The following is an 18,465-nucleotide window of genomic DNA, read 5'->3' as shown; positions in this document are numbered from 1 at the left end:
TTACAAGGCTGAGAGGATTGGCTGATGCACCTGAAGGCTGTGCTGCCATTCAACAAGACCTGGACAGACTGGAGAGTTGGGCAGGGAGGAATCGGATGAGGTTTGACAAGAGCAAATATGGAGTGTTGCACCTGGGAGGAATAACTGCTGTAACGGAAATGCTCAGTCCTAAAGCAGTGATGGAGCACCTGGTGGGAAGGCAGGGCCAGCCCAGGGGAGCTCAGGTGCATGCAATGTATGTGATGGAGCAGAAGGGATGGAGCCGGGATCTGGAGCTGGGATCCAGCCCTTCCCAGCCCTCATTTAAGGGTTGGCAAGGGGAGTTGAGGGTTTCTCTTGCTGAAAATCCCTGCGTATCTGAGGCTTTCCAAAGGTAAGCAGCTCTTTTCTTTGTATGTGTAGCTGGTGTAGTTGGGCTCTTTCTCATTTGCTGTAGAGGCTTTGCTACCTCACTGTTATGGTACTTTCCATCCCATTATAGCGTTACAACCATATGCACCTTTACAGGTTAGGAGATGACCTGCTGGGGAGGAGCTCTGTAGAGAAAAACCTGGGGGTCCTGGTGGATGACAGGTTGTCTGTGAGCCAGCAGTGTGCCCTGGTGGCCAAGAAGGCCAGTGTTATCCTGGCATGCGTTAAAAAGAGCATGGCCAGCAGGTGGAGGGAGATGATCCTTCCCTTCTACTCCACCCTGGTTGAGGCTGCATTTAGACTACTGTGCCCAGTTCTAGGCTCCCCAGATCGAAAAAGACAAGGAAGGAGTCTCGACTTCTGGAAGGAGTCTAGCAGAGGGCCATTAGAATCATGAAGTGCCTGGAGCACCTCCTGTATGAGGAGAGGCTGAGTAACCTGGGGAAAAGAAGGCTGAGAGGGGACCTTATAAATGTTTATAAATATCTGGAGGGAGGTGGGAGGTAAATGGGTGAGTTCAGGCTCTTCTTAGTGGTGCACAGGGATAAGACAAGGAGTAGTGGATGTTCCATGCTAACGTGTGGAAGAGCTTATTTATGGTAAAGGTGACAGAGCACTGATGAAAATTGCCCGGAGTGGTTGCGGAGTCTCCTTCTATGGGGATATTCAGGACTTGTCTGGTTGCTGATCTGTTTAACCAATTGTAGGGCTCCTGCTTTAGTGGGGGAGGTCGGGAGGGGGGTCGGACTCGGTCTTTTGAAGTCCCCTCCAACCCCTGTGGATCTGTGAGGAGCTTGAGGAGGAGCACACTAGGAAACTGTGGCCTGGCACAGCACCAGCACAGCTCTGGTGTCGTGCTGAATAATTTACAGCGTGGATTTCTCCTTGCTGACAGTGCTGCTTTGTTATATTGGATTAAAAAAAAAAAAAAAGGCAACAACAAAAAAATAAAGCACTGTTCAGGGAAAAATGGTGTTGGGGTGAAAAATCAGCACTGATTCACACTCCGTTGTCAGAAAGCTCAGCGGTGCGCACCAGCTGGGTGGGATCAGGCTGTGTTAATCCCCTCCCTGCTGCCAGCCTTTATAATCCCCTCGTGCCGTCCCCGCCAGCACTCGGGGTGTGTGGTGGCATGGCCCAGCAGCGTCGCGTTCAGCTCTGCACCCAGCGGCCCACCAGTACCGTCTGTGTGCTGGGCACTGAGCTCTCCTTGGACGTCCAGGGGTAAGCAATGGGGTGCCTGGAAATCTGCTTTGGGTTTATATTATTATTCTCTTGTTTCTCCTGAAGGAATTAAAGCTGGGTTAAGCAAGGAGAGGGTAAAAATAGAGGTGGATGGGGTGAGCTGGGGGAAAGCAATGCTAATGCATTCAAGTGGGTTTCCCAAGGGGTTCAGCACCCAAAAGAATGGGATTGCTCCTGTTGCTTCTGTTGGGATTTCAGTATCTAGAAGGAGGTTGCTCCTTCTGCTCCCAGGTACTTTCAGCACCTGGATTGAGATGGCACCACTACTCAGGGCTCAGGATGAATGGAAAAGTTTGCAGCCTCCTTAAAGAAACAGATTTTGGGTGCAAAAACCCAAACCTGGCTGCACTCTCCATCTCGACTCCAGCAGCCCATACCAGGGACTACTGCACTGTCCCAACAACAAATAGAAATATTTCCTTGTGTAAATGAACACAGAGTTAACCATGGAGGCATTGCTTGCTGGGGCGTTCCCTGCAGCCTTGCATGTGTTTGGCCACAGCCCAGTTTACAGCAACAAGATTTACTTTTTCTTCCGTTTTCCTTAAAGCTTCAACTTGCTGTAGTTTTGTTTTTTCTGGTTGCTTTGTGCTGCCCTGAATGCACCCTCTGCCCCATGGACGTCAGTAGCATCACAGCATCCAAGTCTGGGTTTCTCCCCTTCTTGCAGAAGTTCCTGCCCTGGCAGTGCCCTCTTGCACCAAGTGCTGCATGCTGCAGCCTGCTCATTTGCCTGCTGCTGCTTCCTCCATCCCCATTTGCTTCCTGCACCTGCTGTGGGTTTACTGTGCTCTGAAGGGGATGCATTTGTTGCTGCAGGGTGAAATGCAAATATCTGGGAGACCTCATGCCATAAGAAAAGTGCTCTGGGGTTTTATGCAGTTGAATAGTGCAGGATTTCTTGGGCTTGATGTTGTGCAAGGTTTGTTGCTCTTTGCAGGATTTATTTCACTTTGCAGGATTTACTGCAGATGCATTTTGAGGAATTTGGTGTTGTTTGCAGGATTTGTTGTAGGAATTCTTGAGGTTGAATGTTTTAAGTCATTGCATTTTGTGGGGGTTCTCTACATACTGCAGGATTTGCTGCAACTGTACATTGCAGGACTTGCTGCACCACTGCAGCAGTGCCCCAACAGCTGTGCTCCCCCAGGTCAGCACCCAAGGATGCCACCGCCTTCCATGTGCAGGGCACACCAGGCGTGAAAGTCTACGTTGTGCATGAGACACAGAGTGTGAAGCTGCCCTCCAGTGTCACCCGCTGGCCCTTGGCTGCCGGTACTGAGGTGCTGCTCACTATGGAGGCAATCAGCAAGGATGTTGGGGATGAGAAGGTGGGTAACAGCTGCCCAGCAACACCCAGACAATCTCTGGGTGATACTGAACTCAGTGGCTGTGGCCTCACAGGTCAGGATTTCCTATTTTGGTGAAGCCAGCGGGGTGCCGGTGGGCAGAGCCATGCTGTACCTCACCTGCGTGGGTAAGTGGGAATGTTTGATGCTGAAAAGTGGTGCCTCCATTCCACCACTCCTCTGAGCACCTGTTGTCCCCACAGAAGTCTCGCTGGATGCTGACACTGGCCGCAGTGGGTCGGTCAGCAGGACACTGGTGGATAAGGTAATGCAGTGAAGATGACAGTTCCTGGCCTCATGGGTGGCCCCTATGGTGTCCCCAACTCTGTTTTGCTGTCCTCAGGCCACATGGACGTGGGGTCCTGATGGGCATGGTGCCATCCTGCTTGTCAACTGTGACCGCGACGACCCCAAAAGCCAGTTGATGGGTGATGGTGATGAACCCAAAAGCCAGCTGACAGATAATCGTGACAGCGTTGTGTGCTCCTATGAGGGTATGGCCAGCTCCTTTTTGTTGTTTCCTCTTTTTGGTGACTTTCCTCCCCAATCTGTCCTCACTGTCACCCCAGACCTGAAGGATATGTCACAGATGGTTCTGCGGACCCGTGGACCACGCACCATCTTCACTGGCCATGGCCTCGTCCTACATGTGGGTTTCAGTGATGCTGATAAGGTCGGCGTGTTCTACGGAGGCAGTGAGTATGGGCTATGCCCCCCCCCCCCCTTTCATCATATAATCATAGGATCCTTAGAGTTGGAAGGGACCTCTGAAACCCATCTAGTCCAATTCCCCCTGCAATGAACAGGGACACCACAGCTAGATCAGGTTGCCCAGGGCCTTACCCAGCCTGGCCTTGAAAGTCCTTGGGGATGGGGCATCAACCACAATACTAGGTAACCTGTTCCAATGCCTCACCACCCTCACTGTAAAAGTTTTTTTTTCTCATCTTACCTAAATCTGCTCTCCCTGAGCTTGAAGACATTTCCCCTTGTTCTATTGCCACAGGTCCTGCAAGTCTGTATTCTTCTTTCCTGTAGCTCCCCTTTAGATACTGAAAGGCTGCTTTAGATCACCTTGCAGCCTTCTCTTCTCCAGGCTGAAGAGCCCCAGCTCTCTCAGCCTGTCCTCATAGGAGAGCTGTTCCACTCTGTGGATCATTAATGAGGTGGGCAAAATAAGAGCTAAACCTCCAGAATCCCAAATGTATCCCATGAGATTGCTTTGTTTCCAGTGGTACAATGGGACACTCAGTGGTGCACCCAATGGTAGTGGTGTGCTCACTGTGTCCTGTATCCACAGACAGCATTGCACTGGAGGAGTACAAGCATGTGCTGGGGGGTGATAAGCTCGCCTACGCCGTGAAGCCCAGCCGGCATCAGGAGGAAAGTGTTTTCTATGTGGAGGGCCTTGCCTTCCCTGATGCTGGTTTTTCAGGGCTGGTTGCATTCCATGTCACACTACTGGAGAGCCCTGAGAAGGTGATGCCCTAAATCACATAGGTTCAACTATGGATGGGGTGAGCAACGTCTCAGACCCACTCCCCCCTTGCAGGGCTTGCTGGAGACGCCGATTTTCACGGACACGGTGGTGTTCCGTGTGGCTCCGTGGATCATGACACCCAACACGTTGGCACCATTAGAGGTCTTTGTATGCAGGTGGGTGTCAGAGGTGGGTGGCTGCATTCCTCCAGGCTCTACTGCACGCTTGTGCCTCCATGGTTTTATTTCCCAGCGTGGAGGACAATGAGGACTTTGTGGCAGCCATCAGTGCACTGGCTGAGGAAGCCAAGTGCCCAGTGACCGTCTGTCCACTGCCTGAGAACCGCAATGACCGCTGGATCCAGGTGGGTGATGTGCGCTTGAGCACTCGGGCTGTGGCTTCACAGCACTTCCTTTTTCCTCTGTTCCCTCTGCAGGATGAAGTGGAGTTTGGCTATGTGCAAGCACCCCATAAAACTTTTCCAGTGGTCTTTGACTCACCCCGTGACCGAGGCCTGAAGGACTTCCCAGTCAGGAGCATCCTGGTACCCAACTGAAGCCATGTATCCTCCAACTCCTGGTGTTGTGTTTTTTGCTGCTAGTGAGGAGTGATGTGCACTGTGGCAGTCTGCAAAAGGATAAGGAAAAGAATAAGAATAAGGATAAGAGTAGGAATTAGGGATAGGAGTGGTAGCAGGGATAATAGTAGAAATGGGAATAAGAATGAGAATGCAATTAAGAATATGAGTAGTAATAAGAGAAGGAACGGGAACAGAAACGAGAAAGGAATAAGAGTAGGAATAGGAGTAAGAATCAGAGAAGAAATAAGAACAAGGATAATAAGAATACAAGCAAATACTAAGGGCCATGTTAAGGCTCAGCAGGGTCAAGCTCATGGCTAGACGTGATGATCCTGAAGGTCTCTTTCCCAACCTGTATGATTCTCTGAATCCATAATAGGATAAATTAATTTATAGGAAAGAGATTAGCAGTCAGCAGGGGCAATTGGGAGCATCGTTCTTCAAGGTTTGGCATTCCCAAGGCGTGTTCTTAATGCCAACTCTGCTTTTCCCCCAGGGTCCTGATTTTGGCTATGTGGCACAGGAAACACCAGAGAACACTTCCAGCCTCGACTCCTTTGGCAACCTGGAGGTCAGCCCACCAGTGACAGTGCGCAGTAAGGAGTACCCGCTGGGCCGCATCCTCATCGGCAGCAGCTTCCCCAGGTGGGAGAAGGGGTTTGGGGGTATACCACCCCCAGAGGCCAAGGCTGAGGTCCCATTCATTGCCCTTAGGTTTGGTGGCCGGCGTATGGCCAAAGCAGTGCGGAATTTTCTTGCTGCCCAAAGGGTGCAGGCACCTGTGGAGCTTTTCTCGGACTGGCTGCAGGTCGGACATGTTGATGAGTTCCTCAGCTTCATCCCTGCGCCTGATAGGAAGGTAGGAAATTCTTTTATGGGGTGATTTTTTGGGGGAAACATGGGGTGAGCTCACTTTGATCTCTTCATCTATAGGGCTTTCGGCTGCTGCTTGCCAGCCCCAGCACCTGCTACCAGCTGCTGAGGGAGAAGCAGGAGATGGGCTATGGGGAAGCAACAATGTTCCAGGGTAGGGATGCTGTGGGACCTCCCACCCCAAGAATACCCATTGTTTTGACATGGGGTGAGGCTCCCTGCTCTGTTTGCAGGGCTGCATGGAGTGCCCAAGCCAAGCATCAATGAGATCCTAGGCAATGAAGCGCTGCGCAAGTTCAATGCCTACACGCAGGTGAGGCTCTGCTGTCCATCCTTCCCCATCTGTGTCTGTCTGCCTCCCATTCTTTCTATCCCTCCATCTTTCTGTACCACTGTCCCCCTCTCCCCTTCTCCCAGTCCTGTCCCTCTCCCCTCATCCCTATCCCTGTTCTTCTGTTCCTATCCCACCCTCTCCTTATTTCCTGTCCCTCTGTCTGTTCCTCTCCTCATCTTCTCATTTCCCTGTCTCTGTCCCCCTGCCCTTCTGTTCCTCTGTGTCCTCATCTTCATTCTCTCATCTCTGTCTTTCTGTCCCCATCCTCCTGTCCATTTGTCCCCCTTACCCCACCCCTCCCTATCTCCCCCACCCACCCACAACCACTCTTCCCTCCTCACAGAGCTGCATCAATTGGAACCGGGACATCCTGAAGCGGGAGCTGGGGCTGGCTGAGCAGGACATCATCGACATCCCACAGCTCTTCCAAGCTGATGACCAAGCCAGAGCCATGGCCTATTTCCCCGACATGGTAATGAGCAACTCAAGGTGAATTTAGGGCTGCATGCTGGCAGCCCTTCATGTTTTCCTTGTTCACCACTTGGGTGAAAAAACTACTTTTGGTCCATCTCCAGGTGAACATGCTGGTGCTGGGCAGACACCTGGGCATCCCCAAGCCTTTTGGGCCACTGGTAGCTGGGCAGTGCTGCCTGGAGGAGCGGGTGCGGGTGCTGCTGCAGCCCCTGGGGCTCTCCTGCACTTTTATCAACGACTTCTTCTCCTACCACAAACTCTCTGGGGAGGTGCACTGCGGCACCAACGTCCGCCGTAAGCCCTTTGCCTTCAAGTGGTGGAGGATGGTGCCCTGAACTGACCGTTTTCCTCCTGTTTTCCCCCCAAATCCTCTTCTCCATACCTGTAAGTGCCTTCTGTAGTAGCCCTGGAAATAAATGAGGGCTGTGCCTGCTCCCAACCTTCTGCTGAGGTTAAAGATATCTTTAAACGGTGTTTGGTGGGACAATGCCGTGCTCTGCAGCGATGTGTATGGTGTAAAAAGCACTTGCATGTCCAGCAATGCAATGCGTGTGTGCACAAGAATGCATGGCTATGCACTGCTGCACTGCATCCTGCTTGCAGTATCATGGAACCGAGGTGAGGAGATCTGGGGATGGAGGACTGCTTTAGCAGCAGGATGGTGCCCTCTAACGGCTGTGTGTTTGCTTTTAGGCATGCTGCATTGGGGTGAACAAGGAACATTCCCTTTATTTGTCTATTTTGGTTAGGAAAGAAAAGAAAATGGGGGCAGGAATGGAGGTGAGGAACTTTTCACCCTTGTGATGAATGTTGGGGTGCTTCTGCTGATCGCACTGCTGCTCTGAGCTGTAACTGGGGATCTGGGTGTATGTAGTAGCCGAGAGACGTACACAATGTTGTTTATTTAAACATTTACTCCAAGAAATATAAAAAAAAACAACCATGAGGACAATGACAGCACTAACCAGGAACCTGCTGCCTCACCTAAAGGGGACACTGCTCTGAGAGCAGCGTGGTTTATTATTATTTCATGCTTCCAGCCTCTTCCTTTTGCTGGGATGCAATGGGGCACAATGGGACCTGGAGCCCAAATTGCTTTTTTAGGGGGTGAAAACATCTTTTTGCTGTTTTTCCACCCCTTTTCTTGGGCTCCAGCATCTGTTCATGCCCATTTGAGGCTGGCAGCTGCTGGGGACGACCCTGAAATATTGCAGGTAGAAAAAAGTGGGAATAAGGTTCTAAAAGCCCCATTGGGAGTGCTGCACGCCCTGACCTCCCCTTGCAGCAAATGTAAATATTGCTAAAAAAAATGGAGTATCTGACACCTCTGCCCCACTGCTCTCCTCCTCGTCCTGGAAGCTTTGACTCTAACACAGCAACAAAAAACACAACCCAAAATAAACCCTGACCCCAAAGCAAACGTAAAGACCCCCCGCCCCCATTTTGTTTTTTTTTTGTAAAATCTTTTATTTTATTTTTTCTGTAAAGTACTGCAGGGCTCCCCACATGGCTGTGTGGGGGGAGTGGAGAGGGATTATTAAAATCCAAATTAAATCCTAAAAACTAAAAAATAAGATAATAAAATATCACCCTTAGGTTGTGTGGAGGCAGAGCTGGGCTCTGCATGTAAAGGCACCTTGTTTCTCCAGCACAGTGCACAGCGTTGCCCCAGAAAGGGCTTTTGGCAGATACCAGGCTGAAATAACAATAATAATAGAAATAATAATTAATGGAAAAAAAAAAAAGGAAAAAGCTTGTACAATGCTTCAGGGCCTGCTCTTCATACCTGAGATTGCCCTGTGGTGGGCAGTGGGGGGGTTTGAGGAATCCACGTATTTGGAGGCATCCAGCCCAAAAAATGATGCTGGGATGGGGAAGGGACCACAAAGCTTGTCCCTATGGGTATGAGATAATGCATCTGGTCCCAAATCCCCATAGGAAAAGGGATGCTGAAGAAGAGGGTTGGGAAACACACCCAACCCTAAAACAATAGCACCCAAAATAATATTATTTGTGAAAAATGCCCCTCAAAATTGTGATGTTGTGGAAAATGAGGGGTTTACTGGTTGAGTTTTGCTCCAAGCCCACAACCAGAGAAATATGGTAATAAAAGATAAAAGAAACCACTGTACCTGCCCAGCTGGACCCAGCATCCCCCCCCCCCCCCCCTTTCTGTGCGGAACAGCAAAAAAATGAACAAATGAAAAACCCCCCAAAGCCCAACAACTAAAAGCCTGGATGTGCCAAAAGGTCCTGCTAGGGTGGGGATGGGAAATGGAAAAGCTACGAGGGAAGGTCTTGGCAGTGGAAGGGGAAACCCAACGCTTTGGAAATTGTAGGAGAACAGGTAGTAGAAGTGTGGGTTGCCTGAACTGGGCCCTCAGATGGTGCGGGGGTTGTACTCAGGCAGCTTGCGCAGCTTCTCCTTCTCAGCATCGTTCTCATCACGGGCAATCACCAGTGAGTGGGCATAGCCCATGGCCACCTGTAGGGAGGGCAAAATGAGGCAAAGCAGTGCTCCTGCTGGCGTTGGACCCCCTTCCTTTGTACCGGGCTGAGCTTGAGGAACATGCCACAGTGGAAGCAAAGTACAGGTGGGAATACCCCTTAGGACATGAGAATCCTGTGAGTGGGAGTATCCAGTGGGTGGCAACAACTCATGGGTGAGAGTATCCCGTAGGTGGGAACATCCTGAGGAGCATTCTACAAGTGGTAGTATTACATGGGTAGGTGCAACACATGGGTGATAGCATCCCACAGGTAGCACCATCTCTTGGGTGGGAACCACTATGGGTGGCAGTGTCTCAAAGGTGACAGAAATCTTATGGATGACAGTATCTCATGGGTATTAGCATTATATGGGTGGGCATAACCCATGGGTGACAACCTCCCATAGATGGCACCGCAGCTTGGGTGAAAGAACCCATGGATGGCAGCAGCTGACGGATGGGAAGAACCTATGGGTAGGTGTGCTGCATAGCTGCCAGCATCCAGTGGGTGGAACCATTGCATCTGACAGCATTACAGAGGGCACAACCCAGGGGTGACAGCATCCCGTAAGTGGCAGCACTGCACAAGTGTCAATATCACATGGACAGGAGCAATCCGTGTCTGACAGCATTGCATAGGTGGCACCAACTCACGGGTGGGGGCATCACGTAGTTGGAAACATCCCTTAGGTGGGAGCACCCCATGAATAGGAACATCCCATGGATGGGATGAGCTATTTATGGTCCCAGCCACTGCTGGGGACACAAATAGTGTTTGGGTCCCTGCCTACCTGCTCCGTGTAGATCCCATCCAAGGTCTTCACCTCTTGGGCAGCCGTTGATGACTTGGGCTTGTGGTCCCCATAGCCCTGGAAGACAGAAACACAACCCACCCAAAAATGTAGTGGGCAGACACATAGAGCTCCTGCTCCAAAAGATGTCAGGGGTAGAACTGGATGGTTTAGGGTACCACAGATCCTTCTTACCAGCTCTCCAAAGGTGGGAGATGGGCCCCAGCTGATGGTGCTCTCATCTGCTGCCACGATGATGCTGCTCTTTCTGCAGCATGATGCAAGGTGCTGACTCCAGCACCCTGCATCAGCAATCCCCCTGCACTCCAAAACTAGGAAAAGGGAGATTTTGCAAGGACCATCACTCACCCACAGGCCAAGCTGCGGATCTTCCAGCCACACAGGTCTTGCACTGCTTTTGGGTACATGGTGGACTCACGGGAGGTGTTGGTGGCACCCCAGAAAAACAAGCCACCTGCAAGCCCCCAGGACACATATTAGGGGTGCTCCTATCTGTGGGATTTTATAAGGGTGGGTTTGTTCAAATCAACTGAAATGCAGGGTGGCCACCCACCTGTCTCACTGACGGCAAAGGAGCACGTGTAGCCGGCGTAGATCTGTGCAGCTCCTCGACCTGGGAAGTCAAAGAGCTTGACCAAGCGTGGCACCATCTCATCCTTCTGCTCTGCATGGCCCAGCCGCCCGTAGCCACCAAAGCCCCAGGAGAAAACGCGCTTCTGGGAGTCCAGGACCAGCTGGGAACAGGGGGATGTACAGTGAGCTGGGCTGTGTGCAGCCTGGTGTGGGCAACACAGCAATTGTACGGGCTGCAGAGTACACTGCAAACCGTGGGCACACTGCAAGCCTTCTTCCTTAAATGCACGCTGCATCTCTCTACCCTGCATTCTGTAAGTACTCATCTTCAAATGGACAGTGCAAGAATCTATCCTTTAATGAATACTGCTGATCTATCCTTAAGGGAACGCAAGTGTGCACTGTAAACTGAAGCAGGGAGAACTGGCAGAAAGGGTCGCCTTTTTTTTTTTTTCCACTGCAATAACTCATTTGCAAAAAGCAACGCAATGATAAAAAGAGAAAAGTGAAGGGCTGCCCTGCTGACTGCTCACCGTGTGGTTGGCCCCGCACGCCACGTCCCGCACCACCACGTTGGGGACAGGCAGGATCTGCCCATCTTTGGTCTTTTCAATGAAGATGGCCACACGGCGCGGCACCAACTCACAGTCGTACTCAATGCGCTGCGCTCGGGCGATGAACTTCCCGTCCGAGTTGTGCCCTGCACAAGGATACCACACCACCAAGAAATCCTTTACCACTTGCAAAGCCCTTTTTCTTTTAGGTTTGGGTCCTGTTTTTTGTGATTTTTTTTTCCTCTGGGAGCTGCTTCATCAGTTCTGAACCCATTTCAGAGATGGGAAAACTGAGGCAGGGAATGTTTCCTACCCCCAAAACTCCATAGTAGCCCAAACCTTCAGAAAACTACCCCAGAACACAACCATACCCAGCTGCCCATACTCTGGGCACCCAAAGGAGTAGAGGTTTCCTTTGCAGTCCATGATCATGCTGAACTCAGCCCCACAGGCCATTTTGGTGATGGGCTGCCCATTGTACATGATCTGTGAAAAACACAAGAAAAAGGCAAAAAGCTGAATTTCTGGAGGATGGTGGGGGGAGAGCTTTGGGAGCTCACCCCCATTGTATCTCATCTTCCTTGGCCACAAGCTTCCCTATAGCCTAGGATTTTCACTCTAAAACGGAACAGGGGCTTGATGAGACAGCCTAAAATCCCACAATATTTCTATGAAGTTGTATTTTCCTAACAGTTTCTTTTTCACACTGCATTTTGTCTACCCCATTTAAATGCATCTTCAATTGTAATGCCCTTACACCCTAAATGGGTACATCCCAACGTTCTAATGGGGTTTGGCCTCTGCTAATGCTTTTTTTTTTTCAGCAAGAAAATACAAATATGCTGTTTTTCACCCTGTATGGGAACTGCTGAGACACAGCCTGAACCACTGACTGAGCACCTGCAGAAAAGACCTGGTCAGCCCTGGGAGCACAGGTGGAGGCAGTTCACCTGTACGACTGGAAGGGGTGGAGCCAGGCTCAACCCCTCTCAGAGCTCATGTAAGGGCTGACTGCCACAGAGGAAGGATCTGCTGTTCAAGATTCCTCCTTTGTGGAATTTCTTCTGTGAGCCTTCATCTCTGGAGACAGGTAAGCATTATCTTCTTTTTCATAATGCTTTCTTGTTGTGCTTGTCCCTCGGCCATTACATGCCTCAATGAAGAGAAGTGAGGAAAGCATAGAACAGAGTGGATTTACCTGCGTAGGACTTGGAACAGCATCTGTTTGGTTCCCAAGACCAAGCTGCCCCATTTTGTTCTCCCCAAAAGCATACACGGCGCCGCTCTCTGCCAAAAAAAAAAGGGAAAGCCGTGAAACAGAGGCAGGATGCAGCAGCTTGAGGGCATTTTGTTGAGATTTCCCCATACCTGTTAGAGCTAGTGTGTGGTTCCGGCCACATGCTGCCAGCACAATGGCCTCGCTGCCCAGCACCTCAATGAGCTTAGGGGCTTCCACGCGCTTTGTGTCCCCGTGGCCCAGCTGTCCCTTCTCATTGCGACCTATGGGAATCAATAGGATTTGGTCTGTGTTGTAGGGTTCTGTGTGGTTTTCTGGGAGGTGTTTGTTGTCTTGCTCACCCCAGCTCCATAGCTTGCCCTCAGTGGTGATGAGGAGGCTGTGAGCTGCACATGGTCCCGAAACCACGCTCCGCACCTGAATACCTGAGAGACACCCATACCTGTGCGGCCCCCATAAATTCTGGCCAAGGTTTCGATATGCAGCTGGTGGAGGGAAGGAAAACAATAAAAACAAGCTGTAAGGCATGAAACACTGTTTTTTTTTTCTGTTGTTGTTGGGTTGTATGACATCTAGTAATACAAATGCAGTGCGTTTTGCTCACCTTGCTGCTTAGGCACTTCTTTGCGGCCGATCAGGTCCCAGTTGGTGGCCCCAAAGATGAGGAGCTGTCCTCTGCACTTGGAGCCCTCGAGTTTCTGCAAGGGGTAGTGAGGATTTGTCAGAGCTGCAGCGATGTCAGCCACGAGGGGATTTTTTGCATGCAGGGTGGATATAGGGTTGCAACAGGTCAGGGTGTGAAACATCCCAGTTTGCAAGTATGCTCCCGTTCATCCCTTATTTTGTATCCAAGCCTGCAATCAAATGGCATTTCTGAGCCAAAGTGACGGGGATTTTTTCCAATTCTGCATTAAAACCCCCTAAGTACATTGCATGTAAGCACTCCTTATAAATGGGTCTGAAATTGGATGGGGGTTGCTCTTTGCAGGATGGAGCATGGATGTGCACCATCTCCAGTGCCGGCTAATTGTGAATTATGGCTTTCCTCCATTAAAAGAGTGATGCTTTGGAGAGGAAAGCATGTGTAGCACCAACTGGCTGCACAAGGTGGAGTGCAAAGGGTTAATCAGTACAAAACAAAAACCCTAAAAAAAAAAAAAGCCAAACCCAAAATGAGACAGAAAAGGGAGAAAAAAAAAAAAAAAAAAGAGAATGGAGTGCTTGTAATGCAAAGGTGAGGGTCAGGCGTGTACTTGTGTGTTGAGCTTCTCACTTCTTCATCAAGTTAAAAATTCTCCAAATAGGTCAATGTGGAAAAAAAATGATCCAAAAGCTGTGGCTGAGCTTCCCCTCGAATGGGAAAAGCTTTGGGGGGGATGCTTGTGCCCTCCACAATGGGAAGATGCATCAGGGTGCTTTAGGGCAACTGGGGATGCCAATAAGATGCAAGTTTTGGTGGGGGGGGAGCTAGCTGGGAGCACAAATGGTTGAAATAAAAGGGGAGCAAAATATATGTGTGTGATAAAGAGGTGGCGTGGAGGGGCATTAGGAGAGGTTCGTGATGGGGTGCAATGAAGGGAGGCATTAAGGGGGTGCCAATAGGAGTGCATTATGGGGTAGCACTGGAGGGATAGAATGGCTGCACAATGCGAGTGTGTTAAGGGGGAGTACTAAGAGGTGTCATGGGGGGCTGTGATGATGAGGTCGAAAGGGTACAACGATAGGGTGCATTAAGGGGAGCACTGGGGGACTGCTGAAGGTAAAGCAAGGAGGTTCATGGGGGGGAGAGCAGGTGTGTCAAAGGGTGCTCCTATGAGGAGGTACAAAATAGGAGTAAATCAGAAGGGTGCAAAGTAGGGGTGCATTAAAGGGGTTGCAGTGCATGCACTGGGGGATGCGGGGGTGAATCGGAGCGATGCAAAGGGGGAACCGAAAGGAGAGTGCGTTAAGGGGAGTGCCAAGGGCTCGAGGGGTGCGCTGGGGCCGTAGAACGGCACACGGGCTGCGCTGGAGCCCCCGCTCACGATGCGCTCCTTGCTGTGCTCGGGCTCGCAGATGACCACCGCCTGTCCCCGCGCCGCACCGCCGGGCCCGGGGCCGAGAGCCGAACCCGAGCCGGGCGCTGCGGGCCGGCCGGGCCTCCTCCCTCCTCCTCCTCCGGGGCTGCCGTCCCGCGGCCTCCGCTCTCGGGGCGCCTCCTCGTCGCTGCTACCGCCGCTGCTGCCGCCGCCTCCTCCGCCGTTGCGGGGCCTCCGCCTCCCTCCCGCCGCGCCGGGCCTCCTCCTGCCCGGGCCGGGCTCCCAGGGCGGCCCCGCCGCCTTCCTCCGGGGCATGGCGCCTGCGAGGGGCGGCCCCGACGCTGAGCAGAGCCGCGAGGCCCGGCCCCACGCGGGGCCTCCCCCGCAACACCGCCACAGCGCGGCCCGGGCGGGACTACCCACCCCCCCACCCCAAACCCCGCACCGCCATCACAGCGCCTCAGGGCCCGAAGCGGCGCCGGGGGGAGAGAGGGCCCCCCCGGGGTGGGGGGAGGGCGGCGTGCGCCGTGCGGGGCTCACACCCCGGCTGGGATGAGGACGGGGCGGGGGGGGGAAACAGGGGGATGGGAAGGTGTCTTATTCGGGAGAGTTAAATGGAGGGGGGGGACGGGACGAAAAAGTGATCTGGGAACGGTGGACGGGAGCAATGTGCGGAGGGTTATCTGTAAGAGGGGAGGTCGGGAAAGTGGAGGTTGGAGGAGTGATAAAATGGGGGGGTACGGAAAGGGTGAGATGGGGTTGAGGGGGGGGGGCTACAAAAGGGAGAGTGTAAAGGGGGGGTATACAAACTGTGGGTGCGGGGGAAGGAGGAGGGTACTGAAGGTTCTTTAAAGGTGGGGGGGGAGGAAGGGGCAGAGGGGAGATCTGAGGAATTACAAAACGGGGACCCGTAAAGAAAGAGCACAGTACATGATGTCCAAAGGGAGGGTAGAACGGGGGGTGGTTATAAAGGGGGGGGGGGGGGGGTGCAAACGAGCGATGTGCAAATGGGATTAGGGGCTGAAACGAGAGGGCTACAAAAGGGCGACTGGAATGGGGGGGGGGGGGAGGAGGGGGCCGCGGGCGAAGGCCATCACGTTATAAAAGCCCCCCCTTCTCCCCCAAGAAAAACATGACTCGGCGGCCATCACCCCGCTCCCCCTTCAGGAAAGCAGCGGTCCGGGGGGGCCCTCTCACCCCGCACCCCCCGCACCCGCACACCTGCTCTCGGGGGGGCCCCGATTTTGCCGCCGCCGCCTTCGAGCCTTCTGCGGCCGTTTGCTGGGGGGGAGGGGGGGATTTTTTTTTATGTCCGAGTCGGGGGGGATTTCGGTGAGGGGAGGAACGCCAAAAAATAGTCCAAGTGGGGGCTGCACGAGGAGCAGCCCGCGGTAAACCCCCCCCGCCTCCCCCCGTCCTTCCCCTCCGTCTGCCCCCGCTTTTTTTTTCCCTCTGTAATTGATTTTGAACAATGGGATCTCTGTCTGTCTCCCGCTGCACCACGTGGATCCGCCTTCCTTCTCTCTGTTTCATTTTTTTTTCTTCCCCCCCCTTTCCCTTTCCCCCCCCCCCACTCCCTTTGGCCCCCCAACTCCTTGCCTTCCCCACTCCCTCCCCCACCATTTGCAAACCTGGTTTAGAGCGAAGGGTGCAGCATACAGACAGCACCGACCCCGGGGCCTTTGCAATATTTTTGGTGGTGTTTCCTGTTGCAGAAAAAAAAGGAGGTTGTGTATTCTTTTTTTTTTTTCCTCCCCTTCTCCCTTTCCTCCCCCTTAGAGCCCACCCACCAGATGCACTTAAAATGTAAATACGAGCCGCCAGAAGAAACGCTGCGATACAAAACAGAAACACATGTACAGGCAGGAAAAAAATGCAAAAAGAAAAGCGGAAAAAAAAAAAGCTTCAGAGAGGAAGAAGCTGCGAAGTCCGGTGGTGCACTCACAGCTCCATCTTTAGGACAGGAAGACTGCGGGGGGGCGGGAGCCGTGCCCCAGCACGCTGCGTGGGGGACGCTGCCGTTCCCCTTCCTGCAAAATTTTTTTTTTGGTGAGGAAAGGTGCGTGCACTGCAGAGCATTATTTGGTTGAGAAAGGTTGCACTGGTAAAGGCATTTCTTTTTTAGGTAGTTGCAATATACACTCATTACCCTTATTGAGGAGAGGGGTTTTTTTTTTCTTTTTCAGGAGTAAAGGTGCACTCGCACCTTTCTCTTGCTATTCAAGTATTTTTGCAAGGGAGAGATGCGTTAATTCCCCATCTTACAAATAAAGTTTGAAGAGAAATATGCGCTCATTCCCCTTATAGAGATAACATTTGAAGACAGAGGGAAGGTATACTTGTTCCCTTTTTGCAGAGGCAGAGAAGGTGCACCAATTCCACATATGCTGCAATGAAAGGTGTTTTGCACGGTCAAAGATGCACTTTTTTTTTTCTTGCAAAGCAAAGGGGGAGATTCAGTCCTTCCCCTTGTGAAGGAGGAAGATGCACAGATTGATTCCTCATCGTGCAAATGAATTTTGGAAGCAGGGTAGGTACACTCGTTCCCCTTGGCAAGAGGAGAAATGCATTTGTATTATTAGTTTTACAGGAAGGAAAATACATTCCTCGTTGCTATTACTGAGATTTTGCCAAGGGAATCTTCCCTTTGCAAGGATTTTGCTGGGGGTGGGTGTGTACATGCTCCCCAAGCCTCCCTAGCAGCTGTGTTTTTGTACAGCAGTGATGTATGCACAATTCTGGGACCTGCTCCCCAGGGGCTGGTGGTGGGCACTGCCTTTTGTGCACCACCACTTCCAGCTGTTGCAAAATGCTGCTGAAGGCCAAACCCATACGAAACTGCATTTTCAAGAGGGCTGATTTCAGTGGTGCGAAAATGAAAAATTAAGTTGCTTACTGAATCATCTGTGCTGCGTCTTGGAGCATGATTTGGAGACCAAAAGCAAAACAGGGGCAGGAATATGCTTTCAGATTGGCAACAAGATGCCTGTGCAGTGCTGGGCTTTGCAAAAGGTGTTTGCAGAACAGCGATATCCCTTTGCTGCTGCTGGGTTGGGTTCAGTGTGAAGTTGCACTGAGGCAGAGTTCCTCCCATTTACCTTCGCAGCCCACAGCAGCTATTTTCCCATAGTACCCTACGCTGGCAGTGTCATGCTGTGTTTTGAGACACTTGTCCTAACTCTGATAGAAATCAGCGCTGGGAATTGAAAGATTTGTTTATGGGTATGCAGGGACCCTGCTCATCTGGGAATTCCAGGGTGCAGTCTTAATGAAGTGATTAAAAGTGCTGGCCGTTCAACTCTGAACGTGTGTATTTTCCCCAGAGTGCTAATTGAGTTATAAAGGAGTTGGGTGGAGGGGGAGTAAAGCGAATCTAATTTCTTTGGGGCTTTTTTCCCCTACTCCGGACAGATCCATACAATAGGGTTGAATGCAGGTACCCTCACTTCCAAAGAGTTTTCCCCTTTTTGGCAAAGGCGGCTGCTCTGGTTGCGTCAGGCCAAGGGTTAAACTGTTTTTTTCTGGGATGAGGACAAACTGGTCGAGCCTGTTCTTCCCGAAAGCTGCTGGATGGGGAGTGACTTCACCCCAAATGCCCTCAGATGGGCTTTGCAGCCCCCTCTAGATCCATCTGCAGCCTTTGCACCTCCAGTAGATGAGGTTTGGGGTATGCCCAGACTCTCAGCAGCTGCAGAGTGGGGTGGTTGCAGCACACCCTGCATTGCACAAAGCACCCTGCTTTGCTCTGGGAACAGGGTGGGTGCAGCGTGGGAACAGGGAACATTTTGCATATGCTCATTTGCTGTGTTGTGTCTGTGAAGTTGTATTTGGTGCATGGCAAGTTTTCCAAGCAAGGGTGAGCTGGAGGAATGCATGCTTTTAGTCCCATTGTTCAACATCCCCCCCCCCCCACAAAAAAAAAAAAAAAAAAAAAAAACACAAAAAAACACCATAGGTGTGATTTGCATTTCTAGGGGACACGGGGTTGTTTGCACAGCAGCAGATCTTTGCATGGCAGTGAAGTTTGCAGTGAGGA

The 18,465-nt window shown here is 51.7% G+C and overlaps 2 protein-coding genes across 4 annotated transcripts; one reads left to right on the top strand and one right to left on the bottom strand.

Annotated features, from left to right (window-relative positions):
• The first annotated feature begins 1,538 nt into the window (after positions 1 to 1,538).
• Positions 1,539 to 7,205, top strand: LOC136049550 (protein-arginine deiminase type-3-like). Of its 2 annotated transcripts, XM_065737874.1 has the most exons (16): positions 1,539 to 1,635; positions 2,807 to 2,987; positions 3,061 to 3,133; positions 3,209 to 3,270; positions 3,349 to 3,499; positions 3,575 to 3,700; positions 4,306 to 4,484; positions 4,558 to 4,661; positions 4,738 to 4,849; positions 4,922 to 5,029; positions 5,562 to 5,710; positions 5,780 to 5,924; positions 5,999 to 6,092; positions 6,172 to 6,251; positions 6,616 to 6,744; positions 6,848 to 7,205. In XM_065737874.1, the coding sequence occupies exons 1-16, from the start codon at positions 1,544 to 1,546 to the stop codon at positions 7,079 to 7,081; spliced, it is 2,019 nt and encodes a 672-aa protein (XP_065593946.1). In that variant the 5' UTR covers positions 1,539 to 1,543; the 3' UTR covers positions 7,082 to 7,205. The 2 variants fall into 2 exon arrangements, with proteins under 2 accessions (XP_065593946.1, XP_065593947.1); XM_065737875.1 differs by lacking the exon at positions 1,539 to 1,635 and having other exon boundaries at positions 2,876 to 2,987; positions 3,066 to 3,133.
• A 1,702-nt stretch (positions 7,206 to 8,907) lies between these two features.
• Positions 8,908 to 16,137, bottom strand: RCC2 (regulator of chromosome condensation 2). 2 transcript variants are annotated; one of them, XM_065737879.1, is made up of 14 exons: positions 16,061 to 16,129; positions 15,651 to 15,710; positions 14,436 to 14,749; positions 13,016 to 13,109; positions 12,753 to 12,896; positions 12,543 to 12,674; positions 12,373 to 12,461; positions 11,546 to 11,660; positions 11,154 to 11,320; positions 10,601 to 10,781; positions 10,396 to 10,501; positions 10,222 to 10,294; positions 10,027 to 10,104; positions 8,908 to 9,231 (listed from the first exon to the last, which is right to left on the bottom strand). In XM_065737879.1, exons 3-14 carry the CDS (start codon positions 14,742 to 14,744, stop codon positions 9,127 to 9,129), a joined length of 1,593 nt encoding a protein of 530 aa, XP_065593951.1. In that variant the 5' UTR covers positions 14,745 to 14,749; positions 15,651 to 15,710; positions 16,061 to 16,129; the 3' UTR covers positions 8,908 to 9,126. The 2 variants fall into 2 exon arrangements, with proteins under 2 accessions (XP_065593951.1, XP_065593952.1); XM_065737880.1 differs by lacking the exon at positions 15,651 to 15,710 and having other exon boundaries at positions 16,061 to 16,137.
• Between the last annotated feature and the right edge of the window lie 2,328 nt (positions 16,138 to 18,465).

This window comes from Cyrtonyx montezumae, unplaced genomic scaffold (genome assembly GCF_038088225.1).
Source record: "Cyrtonyx montezumae isolate F1298 unplaced genomic scaffold, pur_monq_1.0 scaffold_21, whole genome shotgun sequence".
NCBI classification, from domain to species: domain Eukaryota; kingdom Metazoa; phylum Chordata; class Aves; order Galliformes; family Odontophoridae; genus Cyrtonyx; species Cyrtonyx montezumae.
Note: the sequence above shows the minus strand (reverse complement) of the source record. Positions and strands in the feature narration are given on the sequence as shown.